The sequence below is a fragment of the Chelmon rostratus genome, chromosome 1 (genome assembly GCF_017976325.1).
Source record: "Chelmon rostratus isolate fCheRos1 chromosome 1, fCheRos1.pri, whole genome shotgun sequence".
Classification (NCBI taxonomy): Eukaryota; Metazoa; Chordata; class Actinopteri; order Chaetodontiformes; family Chaetodontidae; genus Chelmon; species Chelmon rostratus.
In genome coordinates, this window is record NC_055658.1 from 22,559,813 (window position 1) to 22,581,733 (window position 21,921).

General features: G+C 40.9%; 1 protein-coding gene across 1 annotated transcript; it reads left to right on the forward strand.

The window, feature by feature from the left end:
• The first annotated feature begins 4,502 nt into the window (after positions 1-4,502).
• ube2q1 (ubiquitin-conjugating enzyme E2Q family member 1) lies at positions 4,503-18,570 on the forward strand. Its single transcript, XM_041941933.1, has 13 exons — positions 4,503-5,179; positions 5,576-5,680; positions 7,984-8,106; positions 8,457-8,510; positions 8,911-9,051; positions 9,693-9,777; positions 10,472-10,532; positions 10,622-10,712; positions 10,807-10,865; positions 11,039-11,087; positions 11,215-11,310; positions 13,529-13,595; positions 15,377-18,570. The coding sequence occupies exons 1-13, from the start codon at positions 5,021-5,023 to the stop codon at positions 15,406-15,408; spliced, it is 1,122 nt and encodes a 373-aa protein (XP_041797867.1). The 5' UTR covers positions 4,503-5,020; the 3' UTR covers positions 15,409-18,570.
• The last annotated feature ends 3,351 nt before the right edge of the window (positions 18,571-21,921 follow it).

A 21,921-nucleotide genomic window follows, 5' to 3' on the forward strand; every position in this document is an offset into this window, starting at 1 on the left:
CTATTTCACTGAGCTTGTTATTACTTTCAGCTCTCATGACGCCTTATGTTGCTCATGACTGCAACAGTGAAATGTGTTTCCCTAATTGTGCAGCCTTTCCAACCAGCCTCGCTTCATATCTGGAAGTAGGCAGTGCCATTTTAATTTGAACAGGGAGCTAAATAACATCCCTCCGTAATTACTGAAACCTTCGCGACCCACCCAGAATGAATTACTGTGATCATGGTCGGGCTAATACCCTGACTTCTGAATGCCATTATTCATTGCACAAACCAACACAAATGCACAGGAGTGCACATGCAGAGGCAGCCACGAGCCCTCGCTCATTAATACAGACGCATACATAACCAAACAAAGACGCAAGGAGTGAGGTCAGAGAAAGAAAGGTTAACCACAATTTGTGAACATCTACCCTTGTTGATTTTACACCACCGCCTCCATTCTTGCTGCCCAGCCCCCCCCCCCCCCCCCCCCCCCCCCCCCCCCCAAAAAAAAAAGAATTACAGTGTTTGCTTGAGTGGAACCTTGACCTTTCCTGAGCTGTGCATTTCATTAACAAAGCCCCTGACCTCACTGCACACCCAGCGAGCTCAGGTAGATTGTAAGAGTTTATTGCACAGTTGCAATATTCCACACAGTGAATTTAAGAGTTTGTAAACTCACATAATACAAACATGGGATCTGCAGCTGGAGGGCCACACGCATCACCGGTGGCATGCACAGCTTTGGACAACAGGGTCAACCACCCCCGCTCTTTTAGTTTATGGACCTTTAAAAGGGCAAATCAATATGTTGTCCTCAACACAGAAACCTCAAACTGCAACATAGCTCGATAACTGAAAGCACTGTAACAACGTCAACGCTGATAAGGGTTACTTAGCTACATTTGCATTCCTCTGCTCAGTCCACTGAATGTCAGAGGTATGACAGGTCTGAGGTATAACACATGACTGAATTAGACACTAAGCACTGAACTTCTACCAGCAATGTTCAAGTGAGTTGCCTGTGTCCTCCACTCTCGATCACGGAATACTAATTTGGAGAGGGCCAAAATAAAAGAAAGGTTATCCCTGTTGAAAGGGAGACTTTATGATAGCATAATTAGAATCGACAGCACAGCGCTATTCCGGCCCAGTCAGCTACTCCCAAATCTCTCCTGATAACAGGCTCAATCACAAAGGCAATGGCTTTTAAAGTTAGCTTTTAAGGTTCGGTGTGCTCCCCGAAACCCACACTATCTGTCTAATTGAATTCCAGACTAAAAGGACTGCTTCCTAAAGACTTCCTGCCATATTCCAATTATTGAGCCTGTCTGTCTGGCTCTCAACCTGAAAGTCAAAATATTTGCCAGATTTAACGTTTTGTAAAGACAGCAATCAAAGAGTAGTTTCCCAGCAAACATGCAAATAATCTCAACACATTTGGCTTTTGTTCAACCATCAGAGTTACGGCAACACTTGCAGCACATAGACAGAAAACAGAATAGATAGTCATGTCGGCTGAAACACAGTAACCACCACTTAACAGACAGCTGAACCAACACCAGTGTTTTGATAAGCTTACCCTACTCTAACCACAACCCTAGTTGTTCAACTCTTGAGCCAACACTACCCCCTAGTGGCCTCCAGCCATTACTGACATGATTTGCTACACTGTGTAGTTTCTGGTTTGGTTGTTGCTATTTATCCATATACATAGTACACAGCTGAAGAGAGTGTCCTCACGGGCCCAAGGTGCTACTAAACAAATAAGAATAATAAATATATACAGTGGCGGCTGGTGGTGAAATATGGTGGGTGGGCTATCAAATGCATAATTTGATAACTATTAAATATTAACTATTTTATCAGTATTATGCATTTGATAGCCCACCCATCATATTTCACCACCAGCCGCCACTGGTTAACATAGCTGCAAAAGCAACATCACCTATGATACACACAGTTACAATAATTACAGGAACACTATACTTTTTTAGTGCTCTCTTTCTCTCCCTCTCTCTCTCAAACACACACTCACTCTCATTCTCTCTACACCCCCTCTCTCTCACACACCCTATCTCTCTCTCTCTCTCTCTCTCTCACACACACACACACACACACACACACACACACAAACACACACACACAGAGAGAGAGACAGAGAGAGAGAGAGAGAGAGAGAGAGAGAGAGAGAGAGAGAGAGAGAGAGATAGCCTGCTGCAGCTGTTTTATCACAGCTGTTTGGCGACATGTAGTGCCAAACACGCCTTCAGGACAGCAGATAACCTCAGCAAAAACAACGCGTCACAGTCCTTCAACAGGTCTACATGGGCCTACCGTATTTGAACAGAAGCTCACACCGACGGCCTTTCTGGGAAACAGGTTAATCATGTCACTGAAGTCTGGGAATTTTTGGAGGAAGTCCCTCTTGATAGACAGCACAGCAAGTGCATTCAATCTGTCCTGCCCCATCGTACTTTCTGAGAAACTATTTAATCCTCTGGAGCAGACTGAAACACCTCTCTGACTCTGCCGATGTCATCGGAGTTGTGATGGCTATTTGTGTTATTTGTATGAAGGTAGCCCAAATGATCAGTAAATCACGGGGGCGTGACATGACACCTGCCAATCACCTACAAGCCTGAAATGAATGAAAGCGGACTGTACGTGCTGGGGCTGTAAAAAATAAGCCCATTCAGAGATATTCTATGTGTTTCTTTTGACTGATTGGTGCTGTTGCTGCCTCTGGTTTCACCTAAATACTAAACAGTCTGTTGCAAGTTATTTAAAAAATAATTTTCTCATCTTTTGGGTGCTGATTTGGGAGGGCTAGCCCTGTTAGCCCATTTATACCAGCCGTCCCTGAAAATATATATTATAAAGTAAAATATAATAGGATGTAAATAAAATACAATAGGAATATAAAAAAGAAATATTGTAAGTTGTAATACTGTAATAGATAGAATAGATAGAATAGAAATGCTGTGTTTACATGCGTGTATCTAAATCTATATAAACATGGTGCACAATTAAGTGAAGACACAGCCAATAACCTCAGTGGTCATTGGACATACCACACATAGGAGGCACAGCGGTTATAATGGACAACCACAAAATCTCATGCACTAAGTGATTCACACAAAAAAGACATAGAATGAACATAAAAACAGGGACAGCAAATTAATGTAAAATAAGACAGAGAATAAAACCCACTTGTTAAAAATACCATACATAGAATGCATTAAATCAGACTTTCAATCAAGTTTTTAGCTTTCTTTTAAAAAATATTCAGCAAGCTGTCTTCCCTGATATCTCTAGGTAGTGTTCTTTGAGACAAATAGTGAGCAAGAGAGTTAGCGATGTAGCTTGGCCCGCTTAAGGTCAAGGAGGAGGACCTTAAAATCACATCCAAATGTTACAGCAAGCCAGTGCAGAGCAGCTAAAACTGGACTAATTATTTACTTAATAATTGCTGTATACTCTATGCTCATTACGATGTAAACCTTTTTTTTGTTTTTTGTTTTTTACAAAAAAACATTCTATAAATTGTGATCTTTCCTTTTTAGTTAAACACACACGCACACACATATACACACACACACAGTGTATTCTGAATATGATTGATGAATGGCTTCTATAATATGATATAAGTTGAACAGATCCTTGTTATGCACACAAATCAGATGGCTGGGCTCATACAAGTAATGAATTAACTATGCAGGTGGACATACTGCTTATTGTTCCTAGCTAGACTGTTTTGTACTAGCTGGCCATCCTTGGACATAATACTCTTTATCCTTTCTCATGTTTATATTTTGTACATATCTGTATACATAAATATATTTGACACACACATACACACACATATTTTTTTAAATAACCTGTTTAGTCCAGGTAATCTATTGAAAACAAAATGGCACAGACACTTTTCTTGAGACCAGTCTGTTAAGATGTTCAAGACAGATAATACAGCGAGTCAATAAGAGCAGTGTGCAGGCTTTATTGATGAATTTTTAATTGCTCAAATTGTGAAACAAGGCCAAAACAATTTATATAGCAAGTTAATGTTTGTACTTTTCGTTTGTGAGTAAACACAATTTAAAATGCTGATTGTGTTTGATGGTGTTGTAGATATTGAACACTAATGCTGAGTCATAATACCAAGAAAGTCCAATTTAGTGATTGACACTGCATCCAGCATCATTTCCATGGAAACGGAATCGGATTAATTTCAGCCATCTTTGTGGAATCAAAACAAAATGATTTAGTTGAAAGGACCAATTTTATCCAAGTTCTGGGCATCAGTCTAACTCTGTGGTGCAGAGCAGGAAGTAGATTCTTCTCTCTTAAAAATAAATGAAATCACATTCAAGCCACTGTCCCGCATAAATGCCTGACAAAACAATCCAATGCTGTCAACTTTCCTTTATTTTCTTTAACCTCAAGTAAATTGAGGACGCGTTGAATGCTGGGATTCTGCGGGAACGGGGAGATTGCAGAACGCCATCTTTAAACCCCACAAGAGGCCAGCTACAGTTGTACACCGGGATGAAAAACACTGTCCCTTCAGCGGGATTTAAGTGCAGATCGTGGAGATGGTTTGATTGTTGTTGTTAAGTAACCCATAAGGAACTCTTCAATGGGACAATAAGGAGACGACCACGGGATACCTCGAGAGCCTTAAACTGTTGTTATCATAGGTAGACAACAACAATAGACGGAAAGACAACAACAACGGACTAGCTCGCTAACTCGCTAGTTAGCATCTTGCCAAGCGCTGCGCTGTTTTCAAATGCTAGCTGAAAGCTAGCTAACGTTAGCTCCTTCATCAGCAAATCTGTCCTGTTGCGCTGAAATTTGAACGGACGCTGTTTATAGCTGGCACCGGGTATCCAGCTACATCTACCGGGACAGTCCATCTCTTTGCCATTTTTTTAAAACAAATTTTATCCTGGCATCCGTGTTGTGGCTTTAGCTAGCTAAAAGCTAAGTCCCGACTTCTCCCCCTCCCCAGCGGCCCAGCCGGAGATGCGTGGAAGATGTCGGTGTCGGGGCTGAAGGCCGAACTGAAGTTTTTGGAGTCCATTTTTGATCCAAACCACGAACGCTTCAGGATCATTGACTGGAAGCCCGACGAACTGAGCTGCCAGTTTAATGTAACAGGGGAGAAGCTGTTAATTATCCACTGTAACATAACGGTAAGGGCACAGAAACATAAGTGCCGGACCGGGATTTATACACTTCCCTTGTTGGTAGTTAGCGAGCTAAAGTTAGCTGGTTAACTTGCTAGCCAGGTAGCAGGCTACCTTCACAACTGTACAATCTAATGCTATGCGGGGACGGTTTTGCGTAGTCTCATAAGCCAGTGTCAGTAGGCGCTACGCAGTCTTGGCATGGGGTTTGTTGGTTTGACAATCTATCATTAAACAGTCTTGAGAAGCAACGCTAGCTGTTAGCTAACGAAGCACTCTGAATGCTAATGTCGTCAACCCAGATTTTTATGTTATATACTGACTCTGTTCAACCCTGCGACACGCAAGTAAACAGGTCAGATATGGTGATGCCTTGTTTTTGTTGTCCTCCTCTGTCTTTAGGAATCTTATCCATCTACGCCACCAATATGGTTTGTGGACTCTGATGACCCGAGCTTGGCGCAAGTTTTGGAGAGGTTGGAAGATGTGAGAAAAGGCAGCACCCTGGTAGTTGTCCTTACTTGCTTGTTTCACGATGTGTTACTGAATGAACCATAACGATTTCTACACCCTTTGTGAGAACCTGCTGACAGTTTCATTTTTTACAATTAAGGTTAACCTTAACACCTCTGTCATCTTGGTCTCAACACATAACTTTACGCTAGGTTTTGTGAACTCGTGGTGTGAAAGCTCTCTACAAGAGAACTGTCTTGTGGTGCCACAGTCAAGTCGACCAAAATGAACAATGAGCAGATCATTTTAATGCCCAGCTCACTTCCTCTTGAAGTGTCCTGATACATCAAGACAGAGTTTATGTAGCTGCAGCAAAAATGCATTCACAGTGTGTCTCACATATGAGCAACACGATTGAACGAAAAGACTACAATCTATTTGACTTAACTGAATTGCTTGGCTAAACAAGTATTGACCAGACCTCCTCAGAGCAGGAACATTTCCTTTGCATTATTGGGAGATAATGTCAGTCTGCTGTGTTGAGCTTCATCAGAAGCAGGCAGATAATCGTGCTGTGAAATGATCTTTTGGTGCTCCTCCTATTTTGGACAGCTATTATTAAGTAGTTGTTAAATACTAAGTTCACTTAATAGATTAGACTTTGTAGTAGTATTTAAGACTAAGTTTCACAAAGTATTTGTCTTTAAATATTTTTTGCATCATTCTTAGCCTTTAAATATGTTGAACTAGTTAAAGGGAGTGTTTTTTCCATTTTAGTGTTAAATGTGCTTAAAGTGTCTTCTGGCCTTTGCAGCATAAACAGCTTGCATGTGCTGCATAAATGTGTGTGACTTTGCACTTTGGGATGGGGATGGCCATGTATAACTGGCAAGTACAGACATTCAGGTTTTCAGCAGACCAAATGGTCATGTCATTAGATCAGTGGGACAACCTTTGAGGGCAAATTGGCGGTGACTGGCAGATTCTTATGCAATCCTACTTGTGGTGTGACATCCTGAGCTTAGTTAGCCTACTTATTCATGCTGCTCTGTTTGTAGGACACAAAATCTGCTTTTTATAGAAGTGCTGTCAGCTCTTTTGGAAGGAAGATTTTTTGTTTGTTTGCAGTTTGAGCCATACATACATTTTACATTCAGATAAAGAATACAACATTGCTACTGTTGTAGGTAAGGGATAAACCTTGCCTTCATGCGGATAGATCCGATCAATCTATTTTCTTACATTTGCACAGATGTTTTAGTGGTACCCTATGTTTGGATTGCACCAAATTTGCAAAGGCAGAACACACTGGCTGATGGCAGCATAAAAACCCTGTCCCCTAACTCTTTATGTATGAATACGCACAATGTCAGCATTCCTGCATTTATTTGCAGTGCTACTGTACAAAGTGTTTTACAACTCTGATTCCATAAAAAATAGGGGCAATTTGTAAAGCATAAATAAAAGAAGAATGCAGTTATTTGCAATGAAACTGTTTACTGACAACAGTTTTACAAAGTGTTCCTGAGCTCATGTAGTAACATCCTTCATACAACCATGTGTTCACAAAGTAGTGAACCTCGCTCCATCCTAGCTTGTAAACGACTGAGATTTTCCAGGATGCTCCTTTCATACCCAATCATGACGCTATCATCTGTTACAAATCAACCTTTTTACCTGTTAATGTTCCAAATAGGTGTTTTTCTAGCAGTCCACAGCTTCCTCAGTCTTTTGTTGGTTCTGTCCCAACTTGTTTGAAACGTGCTGCTGCATCAAATTCAGAATAAGCAGATATTTACAAAAATCAATGAACAAAACATTAAATATATGTCTTTCTGCTGTTTTCAATTACTTTATGCCAAAAAGGATTAGCAAATTTTCATATTCTGTTTTATTTATGTTTTAGACAGCATCCCAACTTTTTGAGAATCAGGGTTGTGTGTTTAAATCTTTTCTTTTAAATCATATGTGAGTTATTAATCGTAACACGATTGCTACATTTAGAGTTTTTGCATTATTCCACAGTTGCCATTTGAATGCCCCGCAGAACACTGCTGGTGAATAATGTTAGCAATCCTCTTTTTGTGTCTCAAACCACCACGAATTGCTAGTTTTGCATTCAGGAATCTGTGATTCATTAAATAAAAAACATTTTAACAATGCCCACTTGCATTACGTATAAAATCTACTGTTCTGAATTACTGTTCATGTCTGCAGTAGTTTTTCAGATACATCGGTCACATACCAGCCACTGTGCATCACTGCGTATCTGCATTTGCAGTATTAAATTGTTCAATTAAATTGTTTAACTAACTCTCTATCCCCTTTTATTTTTTACTTTTGTTTGTTTTTCCTAGCTTTTGCAGCAGCTGAAGAAACTCATTTGTGACCTTTGTCGGCTGTATAACCTTCCCCAACATCCAGATGTGGAGATGCTGGACCAGCCCCTGCCTGCAGGCCCTGCGGGACAAGACCGAAAGGCAAGGCTGCCTAGTTAGCTTTTGTCAAATACCTCCCTGAGGCATGGAACGAAATGGCACAGCCAGGGCATGGCCAGTATTTGATTGCTTTTAAGGAATATTCCTTGCATATTTAAATTAGGATGTTTAATTATGCACTTCCAAACCAGTTTTGCTCAGTGATGAAATAGCCATTACAGAAGGCCTTGGTGATTTTGTATGAAGTTGTTCTCTTGAAGCTGATCGGTAGACTCTTCCTGTGGACGTGGTCAATGAAAGTGTTTTTATGTGAAATAAAAGGGGCTCAGTGAATCCCTTTCAGCTCACTTTACGCAGCTTGACTTCATGTCTTGTTTGTTGTGTGTGTATAGCATGGGACAGAGGAGGTCACATCTGAAGAAGAAGAGGAGGAGGAGATGGGAGAAGTAAGTTGTCATCGTCTAAACACCTAGTTAATTGTTCTTAGAAGGCTGTGTTAGATGCTCAAATAATTAAATGCATGTATATTCCTCCCAGCCAATGTTTAGGCCATTTACATATGGCTTGGGAAAGCATATTGTTAAATAAAGATGCCAATGTTACACATGACTGTACATAGACATTATTATTGCCTTCAGGTTTGAGTCATGGTCCTGGTGGTACTGGTTTTTGACATATTAAATGTTTCTTCATTATAATATTGTAGTGAACAAGAAGTTTGATCACATCTTTTGACTTGGCACTGGCTTTGATCCCTGTGGTTTTTGTCAATGTTGCATGTATCGCTGGTGATCCAGAAAAAGATTTTTAAAATATCTGAAATATCTTTCATATCTGAACCAACAGGACATAGAGGATCTGGACCACTATGAAATGAAAGAGGAGGAGCCTGTGGATGGGAAGAAATCAGAGGATGACGGCATAGAGAAGGAGAACCTAGCCATCCTGGAGAAGATCCGAAAGAACCAGAGGCAGGACCACTTGAATGTAAGTCTTATTCATTGAAACACATATATTATGAGATGCTAAGGGGCTTATGGTTAACACAATATCTTATCTAGGACCTAACTTCACACTTTTGTAGATGAAGTTGAAGCCTATGTTTAATATGTGTGTATATATATAGAATTTTTGTATGCTCATTTTGTCATCAGTGATTACCTTTGTGAATGACAAATGGGCAAAGGTTTTGAATATGCAAGTTAAGAAACAAGGTGAGACCTTTCCTTCATATATCTGACAATAGGGAATGCAACCTGCTTCTCAGTGCGCTCCCATATACAGTTCGTCTTCAGGTTTCTCTTAGTGTCTCTTGCTCATCATCCTATTCAATGGCTTAGCTGTGGTATCCTGGTATCTAAAGTGCATCAAATACAATTACAACCCAACTATGGAACCAATGTTGCATGGTTGTCGTGCACTTATTTTACATTTTCTTTTATGTTTTGAGGATGAGTCTAATGTTCCCTCAAAAGGCTGTGCTGATATAGTAAACACTCATCTCTAGTAGAATAAACCTGTCTCAGAGAGCCCACAGTAAGTAGAGATGATAGGTTTACCCTCACAGTAAAATAGGAAAATCACTGTGTTTTTTGTCTTTGTCACTGTGGTTGTTTTGTATTTTTTAGGGAGCTGTGTCTGGTTCAGTGCAAGCCTCTGACCGCCTGATGAAGGAGCTTAGAGAGATCTACAGGTCTCAGAGTTACAAGACAGGTATGCACACTGCACAAAGGTCTACTCTTTGTCGCAGATCTGCGTGAAAGGAACAGTTGCAAATAACTGCTACAACCCGGAAACTAGCACATATACCTACAAACCCTCGCACACAACAATCATCAAGTCTATTCTCTTTGATTAATAGATGAGTATTGGTGAACATCAAGCATTGCAAAACAAGAGCCATGATGTTTACATGATCAGAGGTAAAGGTTTGAGTTTAGTTTGCAGAACTCAAAAGGTACCGAACTCTTTAAAACGCGTGCCTATGAGGTCAGCTCCACCCTCAAGTGGGTGTGGTGGCATTACTGCAGGTTACTGCACCCTTTGCTGTTGTTTGTGAATGTGTCTTGCGTGCCTCAGTAATGGCTAAAAGCACATCGACACGCTTTCACAGCAGCTTAACAGAAAAATTTAATTCTTGCAGAGTGAAGCACAAATCATTTTTATTAAATTTAGGCAGAGACCCATTTTGAAATCATTCATTTTGTAAAAATCCATCACCTTTTAAACAAGACTTTGAATATTTGTTGCAGAATTAGCTGACAGCTTGAGTGTAGGGGTATCAGTTACAGTACATATGGTTTGCCTCACTGCATTACATTTGAGTTTCTAAAATAAAAAGGGAGATAAACTAGACTTTGCATTTTGAGACATATGAGGACTCTCATTTAATCAGTTTCTTTTGCAGGCATCTACTCGGTCGAGCTTGTTAACGACAGCCTGTATGAATGGCATGTCAAACTAAGGACGTAAGTAACTTTGGGATCTCATGTCACATATTATTTTCTTTTTCTCTATGTTAGCATAAACACAGACTACATAATTTTCTGACCAACAGGGTGGATCCAGACAGCCCCTTGCACAGTGATTTACAAGTCCTTAAGGAAAAGGAAGGAATGGATTACATTTTACTAAACTTCTCATATAAAGTGAGTAAAATTGGCTCTGAATAAATAAAAACGAAACACCATTTAGGAGTCTTTGAAGTCTGTACATTAACATTTTTGCTGGTCTTCTCTACAGGATAATTTCCCCTTTGATCCTCCGTTTGTCCGGGTGGTCTCGCCTGTGCTTTCTGGAGGGTGAGTTCACTGGTCCACTTTTCACACTTTCTTTCATCCCCATTGACCATTTCCAAGTTGGGGCTAAGTTAGTGAATGAAGTTTAATTAAAAAGTGTGTCTTCCTTTTAGAAGAGGACTTCATTGTGTTGTTCTGATATCACTGATCATTTTTATTTCCTATCCTCGCTTTAGTTATGTTCTTGGAGGAGGTGCCCTGTGCATGGAACTTCTCACCAAACAGGTATGTCAAACACTTTAAATGAATGCGAATGTGCACTTAATAATACTCATAATATCATTACTTTACATTGCATTCACATCTGTGTTTTTAAGCCTACTCTCACTGACATTGGGTTTCCTGATTGCAGGGTTGGAGCAGTGCCTATTCCATTGAGTCTGTCATCATGCAGATCAATGCCACTTTAGTCAAAGGAAAAGCCAGAGTGCAGTTCGGAGCCAATAAAGTAAGTGAGGAAACACTAGAGGTTTGATTTCAAGTCAGGAAATGTCCCCTGATAATGTTGAGCTCACAGAATGAATGATGTGGGCCACGATGACAGTGCTTTGACACAGAGGCCTGGCTCTTAGTGCTGGCCTGCTGTGCTGTCTGACACTCTTGTGTTTCTGCAGCCAGACTGGCTCTGTGGTATTTATTTATTTTTTTTATCCAGTTAGAGTGAGGTGGAAGGGGCAGCATGTCACTGCTGGGATGGCCAACGTAGATGTTTATCTTTTTTTTTTTTTGCACTTGCTATCACTTCAACTTAATATGTTCTTTTAATGACACTTGATCTGGTCACAGTTTTTTTTAGGCTTGTATTGCATAATTGTGACATTATAATGAGCATCTGAAGTTACTTCTATTGGAGATTAGTCTCTAGTTTTATTTGTCGACCATTACGTCTTAGAATTTGACTCGCTTTTGGGTGTTTGTGTGGTGCTGGAGGTAAAAATGCTTGTTTTGAGAATTATTAAGGGGAAAAATGTATATATTGTACAGACACCACTTTCAGATTTACACAGTGACCTGGGATAAATCTGTTTGTTTGCTGTTAGTGTAAGTAGGTCAACACATGTTAAACAACGTGGTGTGTGGTGATGACCTGTCTCTATGCACTTAATGGGAAATCACTCCATATAAGTATAAAAAGGTGAACAGACAGCTTCTTTAAAAACTTAAGAGTTACTATAGGGTCACTATAGAATTGCTACAGTCTTGCAATGTCTACGCAACCCATGTAGTGAAAGCAGCATGGAAGCAGAGCAGCTTCTGCCGTGCTGCGTCTACACAGTATGCATTCAAGCACAGTATAGAGTGTAGGCCACCTGCATTCTACAGCGCTTAGAGCCCAACACACAACCGCTGAAATGACTCATGTAAACAGAAGAAAATAGACGTGGAGTCGAAAAACATGCTTTGGTTTGCAGTTTTGTGTGTATACTGTTGGTGAGAAATGGGCCATGACATGGCCTGTGTGCAAACAGCTGTATAGATTAAAACAGAAGCATGTCTGTCTCAGACACACGTGAGAAGAAAGACTGAAAAATGTGGCTTGTGTAGACAAGCCGTTACTGTAGATAGTGTCTGCAACTTTTAGCCCTCTAGGCCATTAATTCATGTTTTTTTCATGGTTTAGCAAAGAGATTTTTTTGTAAATCCAGTCTTAATTTAGTTAAGTTTATTTAGTTTATTTCTTATATTAGTCTAATGCAAGATTACAACAGCCATGTTTCCATGGTAACCATAGGTGACACCTGCTGATCAGTGGCACCAAATGACAAAAAAGCGGGAACAGTCTCTTGTAATGTACGGTTTGCTAACAGTTTTGTGGAGTGAGCAATAAGGTAGGAACATTTTAAGAGAGGCCATAATAACACATCGGAAATATACATGCATGCACCAGTGAGGGCACTGTGAGTCATTTTTGTTTACCTAAGAAACTATCCTGAGCCTGACAGATGAGTAGCAGAAGTGATGAGCCACATTAGCACATTAAGAGGCCACAGCAGCTCAGCTCTGCTACAGCTGAGGTTTTATTTTACTGAAGTGTTTTTTATTGTTACAGTCTTTGCTGAGTTTTCCCTGTAAAATGCTCTGATGACTGTTGAATTCTTCCACAAGGCAAACTGGAGTGAACGGGTTTGAGCGGTCAAATGTGTTTATTACTTCAAAACGGGTCATAATTTACCCAGAAGTCACCATTAGTGAATTTTACCCAACATAGTCAAAAATTAGACAGCATTGTGCATTGGATGAATTCAGATATCTTACTTTGATCAAACTAATAGTCGGCCTCAGATAGAGTTCATCTTCTTTGTGAAATTGACCCCAGTATGAAAGTATACATGAATCTCTATCATATAGATTTGTACGAAGTGTTGCCTAATTCAGTGGTTCAGCAGTCGTGTGTGGAAGTACAGGTGAGGAGCCAGGTCTTCTGTGAATGGTGATGGCCAGGTGTGCATGAAAGCAGTGTGATGAATGGTCAAACAAGGGGAGAATGTGTGTTTATTACCCTGCACCACACACAGGGTTTTGTTCCTGAAATTGGAGATGGTGAGATAAGTTTTTTTTTCCCCCCCTTGTAGAAAACAGCTGTCATTGCTGTTTCCTGTTCTGTACTGTCATCATAAACCCTTTGCACACTCTAAGGTTGACTTCATTTTCATCTTTTAATGCAGAACCAGTACAATCTTGCCAGAGCACAGCAGTCCTACAAATCCCTGGTTCAGATCCATGAAAAGAACGGTGAGTGTTTCTGTCTCCGGTTTCATACAGAGTGCTTTACTGACCTTGTTTACTGAAACCAAATCCCTCACATGCATCAAAGCTGAGCACAATTAGCGCTTGTAGTGTTGTGTGTCTACCAAACATGCAGTCCATATCGCTGCACTCAATTTGTGTGACTGGTGAAGTGGTGTTGGGGATTCACACTAACATGATATCTGTAGATAACACTAATCCAGGAACAAACTGTAAGTACATGCCCGTGAGTCAACACCATTCAGTCACACTGGATTCATACTTAAACAATAACCATATCACTTTGGCTGTGCTCTCAGCATGGCTCTGTTAGTATGTTGGTTACAACACTATTACATAACTCACATTTGCTGTTATTTACATTTATGCGTACTTGCTTACTGACCTAACAGTAACCCACAGTTCATGTCTGGGGTCTTAATTGAGCCCATGTGAGACTAAAAGCACAAAGACACCAGCTTGTGTCTCCCACGTTTTTGTTTCAGCAGATGGCTACTCAAATGTCTAAATGCCCTCCAATTCAGATGGAAAGACGTGGCGGAAAGCGTCTCTTCTCCTTGTTTGTACACAACTCTGGACAAATAAAGATTTAATGGGATTTAAAAAAAAAAAAACAGTGCTAAGAATTTGGTGTTTCAAGTGTGTGTAAGTGATATTGTCACGATAACAGAATTTAAAACTTTAGATAATATGAAAAGTGTAATTTATAACTTTGTAAGTTTAAATTAACGGAAATCGGACCATTTTACACATGTGGTATCGAAAAAGTATCAGCCTTACAAGTGATGTAGGAAGAAGTTAGACAGCAAGAATTTAGATTATTCTGTTTAAGTGTGTTTTAAACAACAGTAAATTTCTGCTAGTATGAAATAAACTGCATAATGAGAGCAATAAGAAGATTGACTGCTTGTAGAAACTAGTGCTGTTATTATTTAAATCACTAGTTATAGATTGACAGTAAATTGCTTTATTACTATAGGTATGGTGGTTACACACTGTCTGTTCTGGAAGACAAACGTCCTAAATAATGGTCTGAACTACTATTAAATTCATGTATCTAACTTACTGGATTTGTTCAACAAATGCCATGTCATTGAGAATGTCCTGTTCAGGTCCAGCAATGAATGTTTTGAGTTCAGATGTATCACATTTCTGTTTAGGAACTGAAAGCTTTGTGTGCGTTATAATTGATATTCGGCTGTGGCAGAACAAAAGAACAACATTCTCAGTCAAATCCAATTAACATGCAGTTTAACTTGAGATTGACAATAGTATCAGTACGATGAAACTCAACATTTTTCACATTTGAAAGTTCATTTTATTGGAGAAAAGGCAGCAGTAAGTTGCTCAAAGATGACCAATAATGCAAATTTTTGTTGTTGTCCTTGACCTCTGAAAACGCTGCATTTTAAAAAACCAGAAGTGCAGGTGGAAATATGCAAATTACTTTTACTCCGTCAGGCTACATTGAGCTATATTTAATTGTGGAAGAATATGAAAGTTGAGAGCTGGAAGCCTGACAGGAGCTTTTTTAAAATTCTGAACCACATGTGGCCCCGGGTCTAACCATTGAACACTTCCTGCCCCGGCTTTTGCACGCAACGCAAGACGGTTTGAAATGCAGGTACAAGCCTGTGGGGCGGACGACAATGCACGTGCAAAAATCACCTGATGTTATTGGTCGTGGATACCCAGTGACCGTAGATTGTTTGTGTTTACTGTTTAGTCATTCTTTGTTATTGTGTTTTGTGCTTTTTTCTCCTTAGGCTGGTACACACCCCCAAAGGAGGACGGCTAAAAGAGACTCTTGCCTTTCCTGCACTGGGACCACATGTCTTCGTTTTGTTTTGTTTTTTTTAAATTCCCCTTGCGACCAATATTTTTTTTTTTTATCCTGCAAAACTATTTTGTTCTCTACATGAGAGTTTGAACTCCAAACCGAATTCCTCATTCAGCGACCACCCAGATACTAGCACATAAACTCACACATACACAAGCCCCCCCCCCCACCTGACGTTTTCATCCAGGGTCATCAGCTACTCGCAAGGGTGTCCTCTCTTCAGATATTTATCTCTGTACATCTGTTGTCTTATACAATCTAATTTTTCCATAGCGACATTCATCCCATACTCCAGGAAAACGGCGGACTAAATATAGCGTAAAGTCACCCTTTGGTTTTGGCGTTGAGCATGCCAAGGTTACTCGCTGGCTGTGAGTCGAAAGGTGCGGCATGGCTTTATCCGGCAGTCTGATGCTCCAGTCGCCAGACACTGCCTCTCTGGCCACAGACTGGATCTGAGAATGGCATGCGGCATTCCCTGATACGATTCAGTGGTGGCTGGGAAGGATATTTAAACGCTGGCGGTGGGAAGAACCACTGCCTTTTCTCTCCATGGACGGCCTCTGTAATATTGTGCTCATGTATTATCTTTGTCATGCCAAGATCCCCCCCTCTGGAATAACATGCTTCTGAGGCTAGCTTGCTTTCAAACCTCTTATCTTTTAAAGCTTGAATCCCTGAGGTGGGGAGGAAGATAAAGAGACTTTTGCAGCCTGGAGTGGGACAGCCCATAATGAAGAACAGCATCCTGCTGAGCTCCAAAGTCGGAGACCACTGTCGTCGTCATCACAACCAGCAACTGGACAGCATAGGTTTGGTGTGTGGCTAGGCTGGCAACACAAGAAACATGACCAGGCGAAGCACGGGCGTGTTTGGATTTGATCACACTGTAATGTAGTTGATTTTAACTCCACGTGTAAACATGTAAATTTGTATTTCTGCAAAAGGATTTAATTGTTTATAATGTAACCTTGTCTGGGTCTTTGGCTGGGCAGAGACTGTATTACTATATTCCCTTGACTATTAACAGCAGGGGCACTGCAAGACCCATTTAGAATAAGAACAAGTTGCTTCATGGATACTCTTGCAGAAGGAAACAAAAGTATGCCATGTTCTTATGTAAGCTTAATGACTACTGCTGTTTTGTTCTTTTTTTATATATATTGATTTGTAATCCTCATGTTATTGGCAACATCGACAGTACCATTCCCCTTATTTGATGGCACCTCTTTACTACAATGGCGGTGACAATAATGGCATAGACACAGCTGTTTTCTGGCATTCCAGAGGTTTGGCTTTTCATATCTAATCACTCAAACCGGATGAACCTCAGTAAGGCTATGCAGTGAAGACACAGTCTTGTGGCGTTTTGTTGTACTGAAGAAAACTAGTCTTAACAGCTTAACCGTGTAGTCACCTGCTTAGTTCTTGTAGTTGGTTCACATCCAGAACACTTTGCCAGTCCTGCAGTCCTAACAGTCTGGGGAGGGAGAAAAAGTGACCTTTACCTTCTGACTTTTCCTTGACCTCATGGCTGGTTTTTCACGTGCAGCCAGAGTCTCAAATTCACAGCAATAGTCTTGACCATGTACCTTCTGGCTTCACACCTGGGAAGATCGACTGGAGTCTGTTCCGTTTCCAGAATCTTTGTGTAGGTTTGATAAATATTTGTTCAGATTTGCCACAGGAAGGACCCAGCTCTTCCCATTACCACCTCTCTGGTTACCATTCATAACCACTCTCAGCGCTGCTGTACCCCTCAGCGTGCTGGGTCTTTGATGTAATGTGAATAATATGCAGAAAACTGTGTGGAGCATTCCAATTAATGCAGTTACACGTTTGTTGTGGGTGTTCTATTGTGTGGTTACTTGCATTGTTTTAAGTATATTGTCCTGAAAAACCAGCATAGAAAGCTTAGTTATGCTAATTCATACAGTCATTCCTCATTTTTGAGTTGATTTTAGAATTTTCTCAGTGATATTAACCTCAGTCACAACACCAGTATCTTCAGAACAGGTAGAGATTGGTATAGAACGTGCCGCTTGTTCACGATCAGCATATGTCTGACGTTTCTTTAGACTTGCGGGATGTGTAGAGCAAATGTCACACTCCTTTCTTGTTTCACCGAAAGCAAAATCTCAAAATGACTGTGGATCATCGGCATGGTCGTTAGCTGCTGTGATGCCATCAGTAACTTACTAATCACTTCATTCTGGTCACATCGTCAAAGCCCACCGCTGCATTCTCTGGAGAAGCAAACTCAGGAATACATACTGCACACTCGACTTTGCAAAAGATTGCTTCAGAATCTCGTTATGAAATGCAAGATTGAATGTGTCAATCTTTTTTTGGTCCATTTTAAAGCGACAGCCCTGTTTTACCAGTAAGCAGCGCAGTGTGTTTTGCTGTTCACTTGCACACTCTTAGATTTTCTGAATGCCGTTGATAAATAATTACCAAGCAAGTTTTTGGAATGATTAGATGCGTGGAGCAGGTTTTTGCTCCTGCCCTCACATTATCCTGCGCTTGATGACGGGTTCAGAACACGTCTACCCTGTCTCTTTGATATTGCTGTATTTTGCATGTCAATATTTCAATGGGTGTTTTTCCCCAAGCTACTGAAGGCAAGGCGTGGTTGGGTAGGCTGGTTAAACAGACTAGATGTATCCATTTTTCATGACATGTTTACTTAACTTCCTACATCAGCGCACAGGATAATTTCCCCGTGTGCCGCTTATCACTTATTGAACCAGGTCAGATCCTATATGAGATACATGGACTTACAAGACATCCTACCTGCTTGGATTACCTTTTAAAAATGTCAGGACTCCCCACAAAAGTAGCAGTTCAGATTTGTGTGCCATCAAACCAATTATAAGCCCACATCTTTAACCTGACCTTTGGAATAATGGTGTACAGAAGTTTGTTGTGCACTCAATAACAGCTTCTCTTACACAAACTCTTGTTTGTCTCGCTCACAAAAACCCTCTCTGCTTTGGCGAGCGACACATTGGGTCTGAGGTCTGAATTAGCCTGATTCTGGGTTCTTTACCTTGCTTCGTTAACTGCAGTGGCCGGGTTATAAAGTTATGCACTATTAGCATGCTTTGGTTTGGTTTTTTTTTTTTTCCATTGCAAGGGTGATTTTGACCATGTAAAATAATTTGTAAACTTGCATCAAGTTTATGAATAAAGAATTTTATGAAATATCTTTTCATTCTGCTCTAATGAAAAATGTTCATCAGTTGCAAAGGTAAAACTATTTGTTTCCTGCAGTACATCCAATAAAAATACTTTCAGGGTTCCTAAGTAGGAACCCTGAAAGTATTGATTAGTAGCTGATTTTGGCACTAAAACTCATAAATGGGTGAAACTGGACCTTTGACAGCGAAATGCATCTCATGCATGCATTGTTACCTTCATTTGGCAGATGCTTTTTTTTTCCCTCCAACATAGGAAGCAACTTGAGGTTCAGTGCTCTGCTCAAGGACACATCAGCATGTGCAGGGGGTGCGTGGGATTGCTCCACCAACCTACATTATAAAATGCAGAGCCCAGCGTGGGTCCTGCCTTTCCGGATAGTGTATTTCTTGTGTGTTCCAGTAGATGGTGTTCTTTGCCAAAAGATTCAGCTGTCAGTGTGTACGCAGTGCTGCCTTCAACATGGAGGTGGACAGCTGTCCTGCCCCTTTTTACCCCAGGAACTGAGCTAATGCACTGGAGGCAGTGCCCCTCTGATTTGCCTCTCTGACTTAAGGGTGAAACCATGATTCATTTTCCTCCACTGACCCCGACCCAGTGCGGGCCGCTCATATGTGTTACTGTGCTTCTGTTTGACTTAAACTGCGTATTTATTCAAGGGCCTTTGTTGCTCAAATTATACCAGCTGTTCATTCATTACTTGAAACCAAAGCATTACAACTCAGGTATGATCACTGAAACCAAATATCATGGAGCTAAAGCCTTGTTTGTTTTTGGACGGGTTTGTCTTAGTGGGCAGTGATTGATAGCAGCTTCCTGAGGGTAACCGTTGGAACAGGTGGTGAGCAGGGTGAGTGGGATAAACAGATTTTATCTTCCCTATTTTTTCCACTAATTTCCTTTCATCATTTTCCACCACTTACTCAATGTTTGTCGACTTTCCATCTTGTGTGTGTCTGTGTCTGTGTGTGTCTCTGTATGTCTGTCTGCATAGTCCCAATGCATAGACCCGCCTTCTTAAAGCACAAGTTCTCATGATGTAAATCATCACATTTTAGGGTGAAGACTTGGGTTAAGATTAGGGTAAGTCTTCAGGAAATGAATGTAAGTCTGTGTAATGCCTCCAAAAGTGACAGAACCAGAACATGACTGCGTGTGTCACCACTAGATGGTATGGGAGCACTCTCGTAACTCCAGGCCATTTTTTTTTTTTTTAAACTGGTACCAGTCTAGAACTTCTCTCTGCCTATAATGTCAGTCACCAGTTGGTGCTCCATTATTACACTCATCCCTGCTCTTACCATCTCTGTAGCTCATTTCCTTCAAGGTTGAATGAATGAATAATAAGGTCATTTATTTCTGTGAGAGGACTGCTATCGATGGGACACAATCTGATACGGACATGCTCATATTCTCCCATCAGTGGGTTCCAGTCAGATTCTGTTATGGCGGGTTGGCTAGCGCTGCTCTCATAGATGACATGTTTGTGATAAATAGCCGAATCAATCCCCATCAGTTCTTATGAGGAGCAGGAGGGCCGCGGTAGATAACAGGGTGACCTATTGAGCCTGTGGTTGATCATGTTGAAGCAGCCTGCATAGTTAAGGATATTAGAAATCACTCGAACCGAGAACCAGAAAGTATTTTTTCATGATATCGGGAATCTGACTCAAGTCAAAGGGCAGATTGTAGTAAGGAGGAGGAGAGCGAGAAGAGGAACTCAGCAGTGAGCCAATGAAAAGCTAATAGCCTATTATTGCAGCCTTTTCTATTTTTGTTTGTGTGTGGGTTTGGCTGGCTGGCCTTCTGGCCGGAGAGGAGCGGGCCTCATTATCCAGCTCCAGCCAATCTGTTTGTCCGGCCTCTCGCTCGCTCAGACACAACGCTGCGAGGAGACTGTTGAGGCTCTGGACCCGAGGAAAGAGGCCGTGAGTCTCTGTGATTAACTTGCTGGTGCCCGCACTGAGACAGCGAGAAATAGCTGACTTTTCCTCCTTTATCCTGGGCCAGAGCACGGCGCACGGTGGGGCCGCATTCAGAATCAGCTGGAGTTGATTGATAGCCTGCGGTTAACTGCGTCCATCAGAGCTTGACTTTCATCGCCGTCCATGAATAACATATAGCATAAACTCAGATTCAGATTGAATGCAGCAGAGCAGCTGCAAGGATTTTGGCCTTTTGCTTTGCTGAACACAATGCATATTATTTATTTAATCAAGCAATAATAATAATTTAAGGGCTTTTGTTTTTCACTATTTCTTGGCGGGAGGAGGATTTTCCTGGAGTCTAAACTGATCACAGCCACAAGAAAGTAGGCTATAACATACACACTTGATACAGATACATACTTGACATAACATGCTAATGAGTGAGCTGTAGAGGTGATGATTTTGGCTCGCTGATTCGCCCATGTGCCAGTCTTTGTGCTAAGCTAAGCTAACCAGCTGATAAAAGGCTTGCATCAAGTAGCCTGAAATCCTAAACTACCAGTATAATATAAATCCAACAATAATTAGCGTAACAGTGAGAAGAAATTGCAGCATTTATGATACTGTATATACTGTATGTTTTATGAATAGCTTTGTTATCATTTTAAACTGTGCGGATGCTTGGAGCAAGAAGAAATCCACACTATACAGTCTCATTAGTATGTAACTTACTGCAAAAGCCTGCAGTTATCTGTTTATTTAATTAATGCAATCTGTTCCTGCCAGCTCCTCTGGTCAGTGTCCCAAAGATCCTCTAAAGAGTGCTGCAGCACAGAGACAAAACCAGATGCTTTTACAGACAGCGGGTGATTCCTGATATTAATAGACAACCAACCCTTTTATAGTGGTCTGTGTGAGCCTCGTTAGAGTATATGAGGAGCGGAGGCACAGAGCTGCCGTAATGACGCCCGGCTCTGAAAGGCGAGGAAGAATCAGTGGCCGGAGAAGAAGCAGACCCATTGAATGACCCGATGTTAGAGCTGAGCATCTGGAGAGCAGTGAGACGGGTGTCATCCCCTGCAGACGCCGTCACTACACAGCCGTAAAAGCCTGCACAGCTCACACTTTGTGGCTCTTGCTTTGTATCGAAACAGTGCAGCTCCCTCTCACACTGGCAGCCAGTCTTTTTTTTTTTTTAATTAAGACCCCAGATGATATATGTAATCAATCAAAACAAAAAAAGAAAATATCTGAAATTGGAGTTTAAAGATGAACCCACAACAGCAGAGGTTTCAGAGTTTGAGTTGAGGAAATGTTTAATCAGGACAGATAGTGAATAAAG

Bases quoted from the DNA above. Each gene is read 5' to 3' on its own strand.
- ube2q1 (XM_041941933.1), top strand. From the start codon at position 5,021: ATGTCGGTGTCGGGGCTGAAGGCCGAACTGAAGTTTTTGGAGTCCATT. The intron at 5,180-5,575 runs GTAAGGGCACAG...CTCTGTCTTTAG, and splicing joins TTATCCACTGTAACATAACG to GAATCTTATCCATCTACGCC. The intron at 11,088-11,214 runs GTATGTCAAACA...TCCTGATTGCAG, and splicing joins TGGAACTTCTCACCAAACAG to GGTTGGAGCAGTGCCTATTC.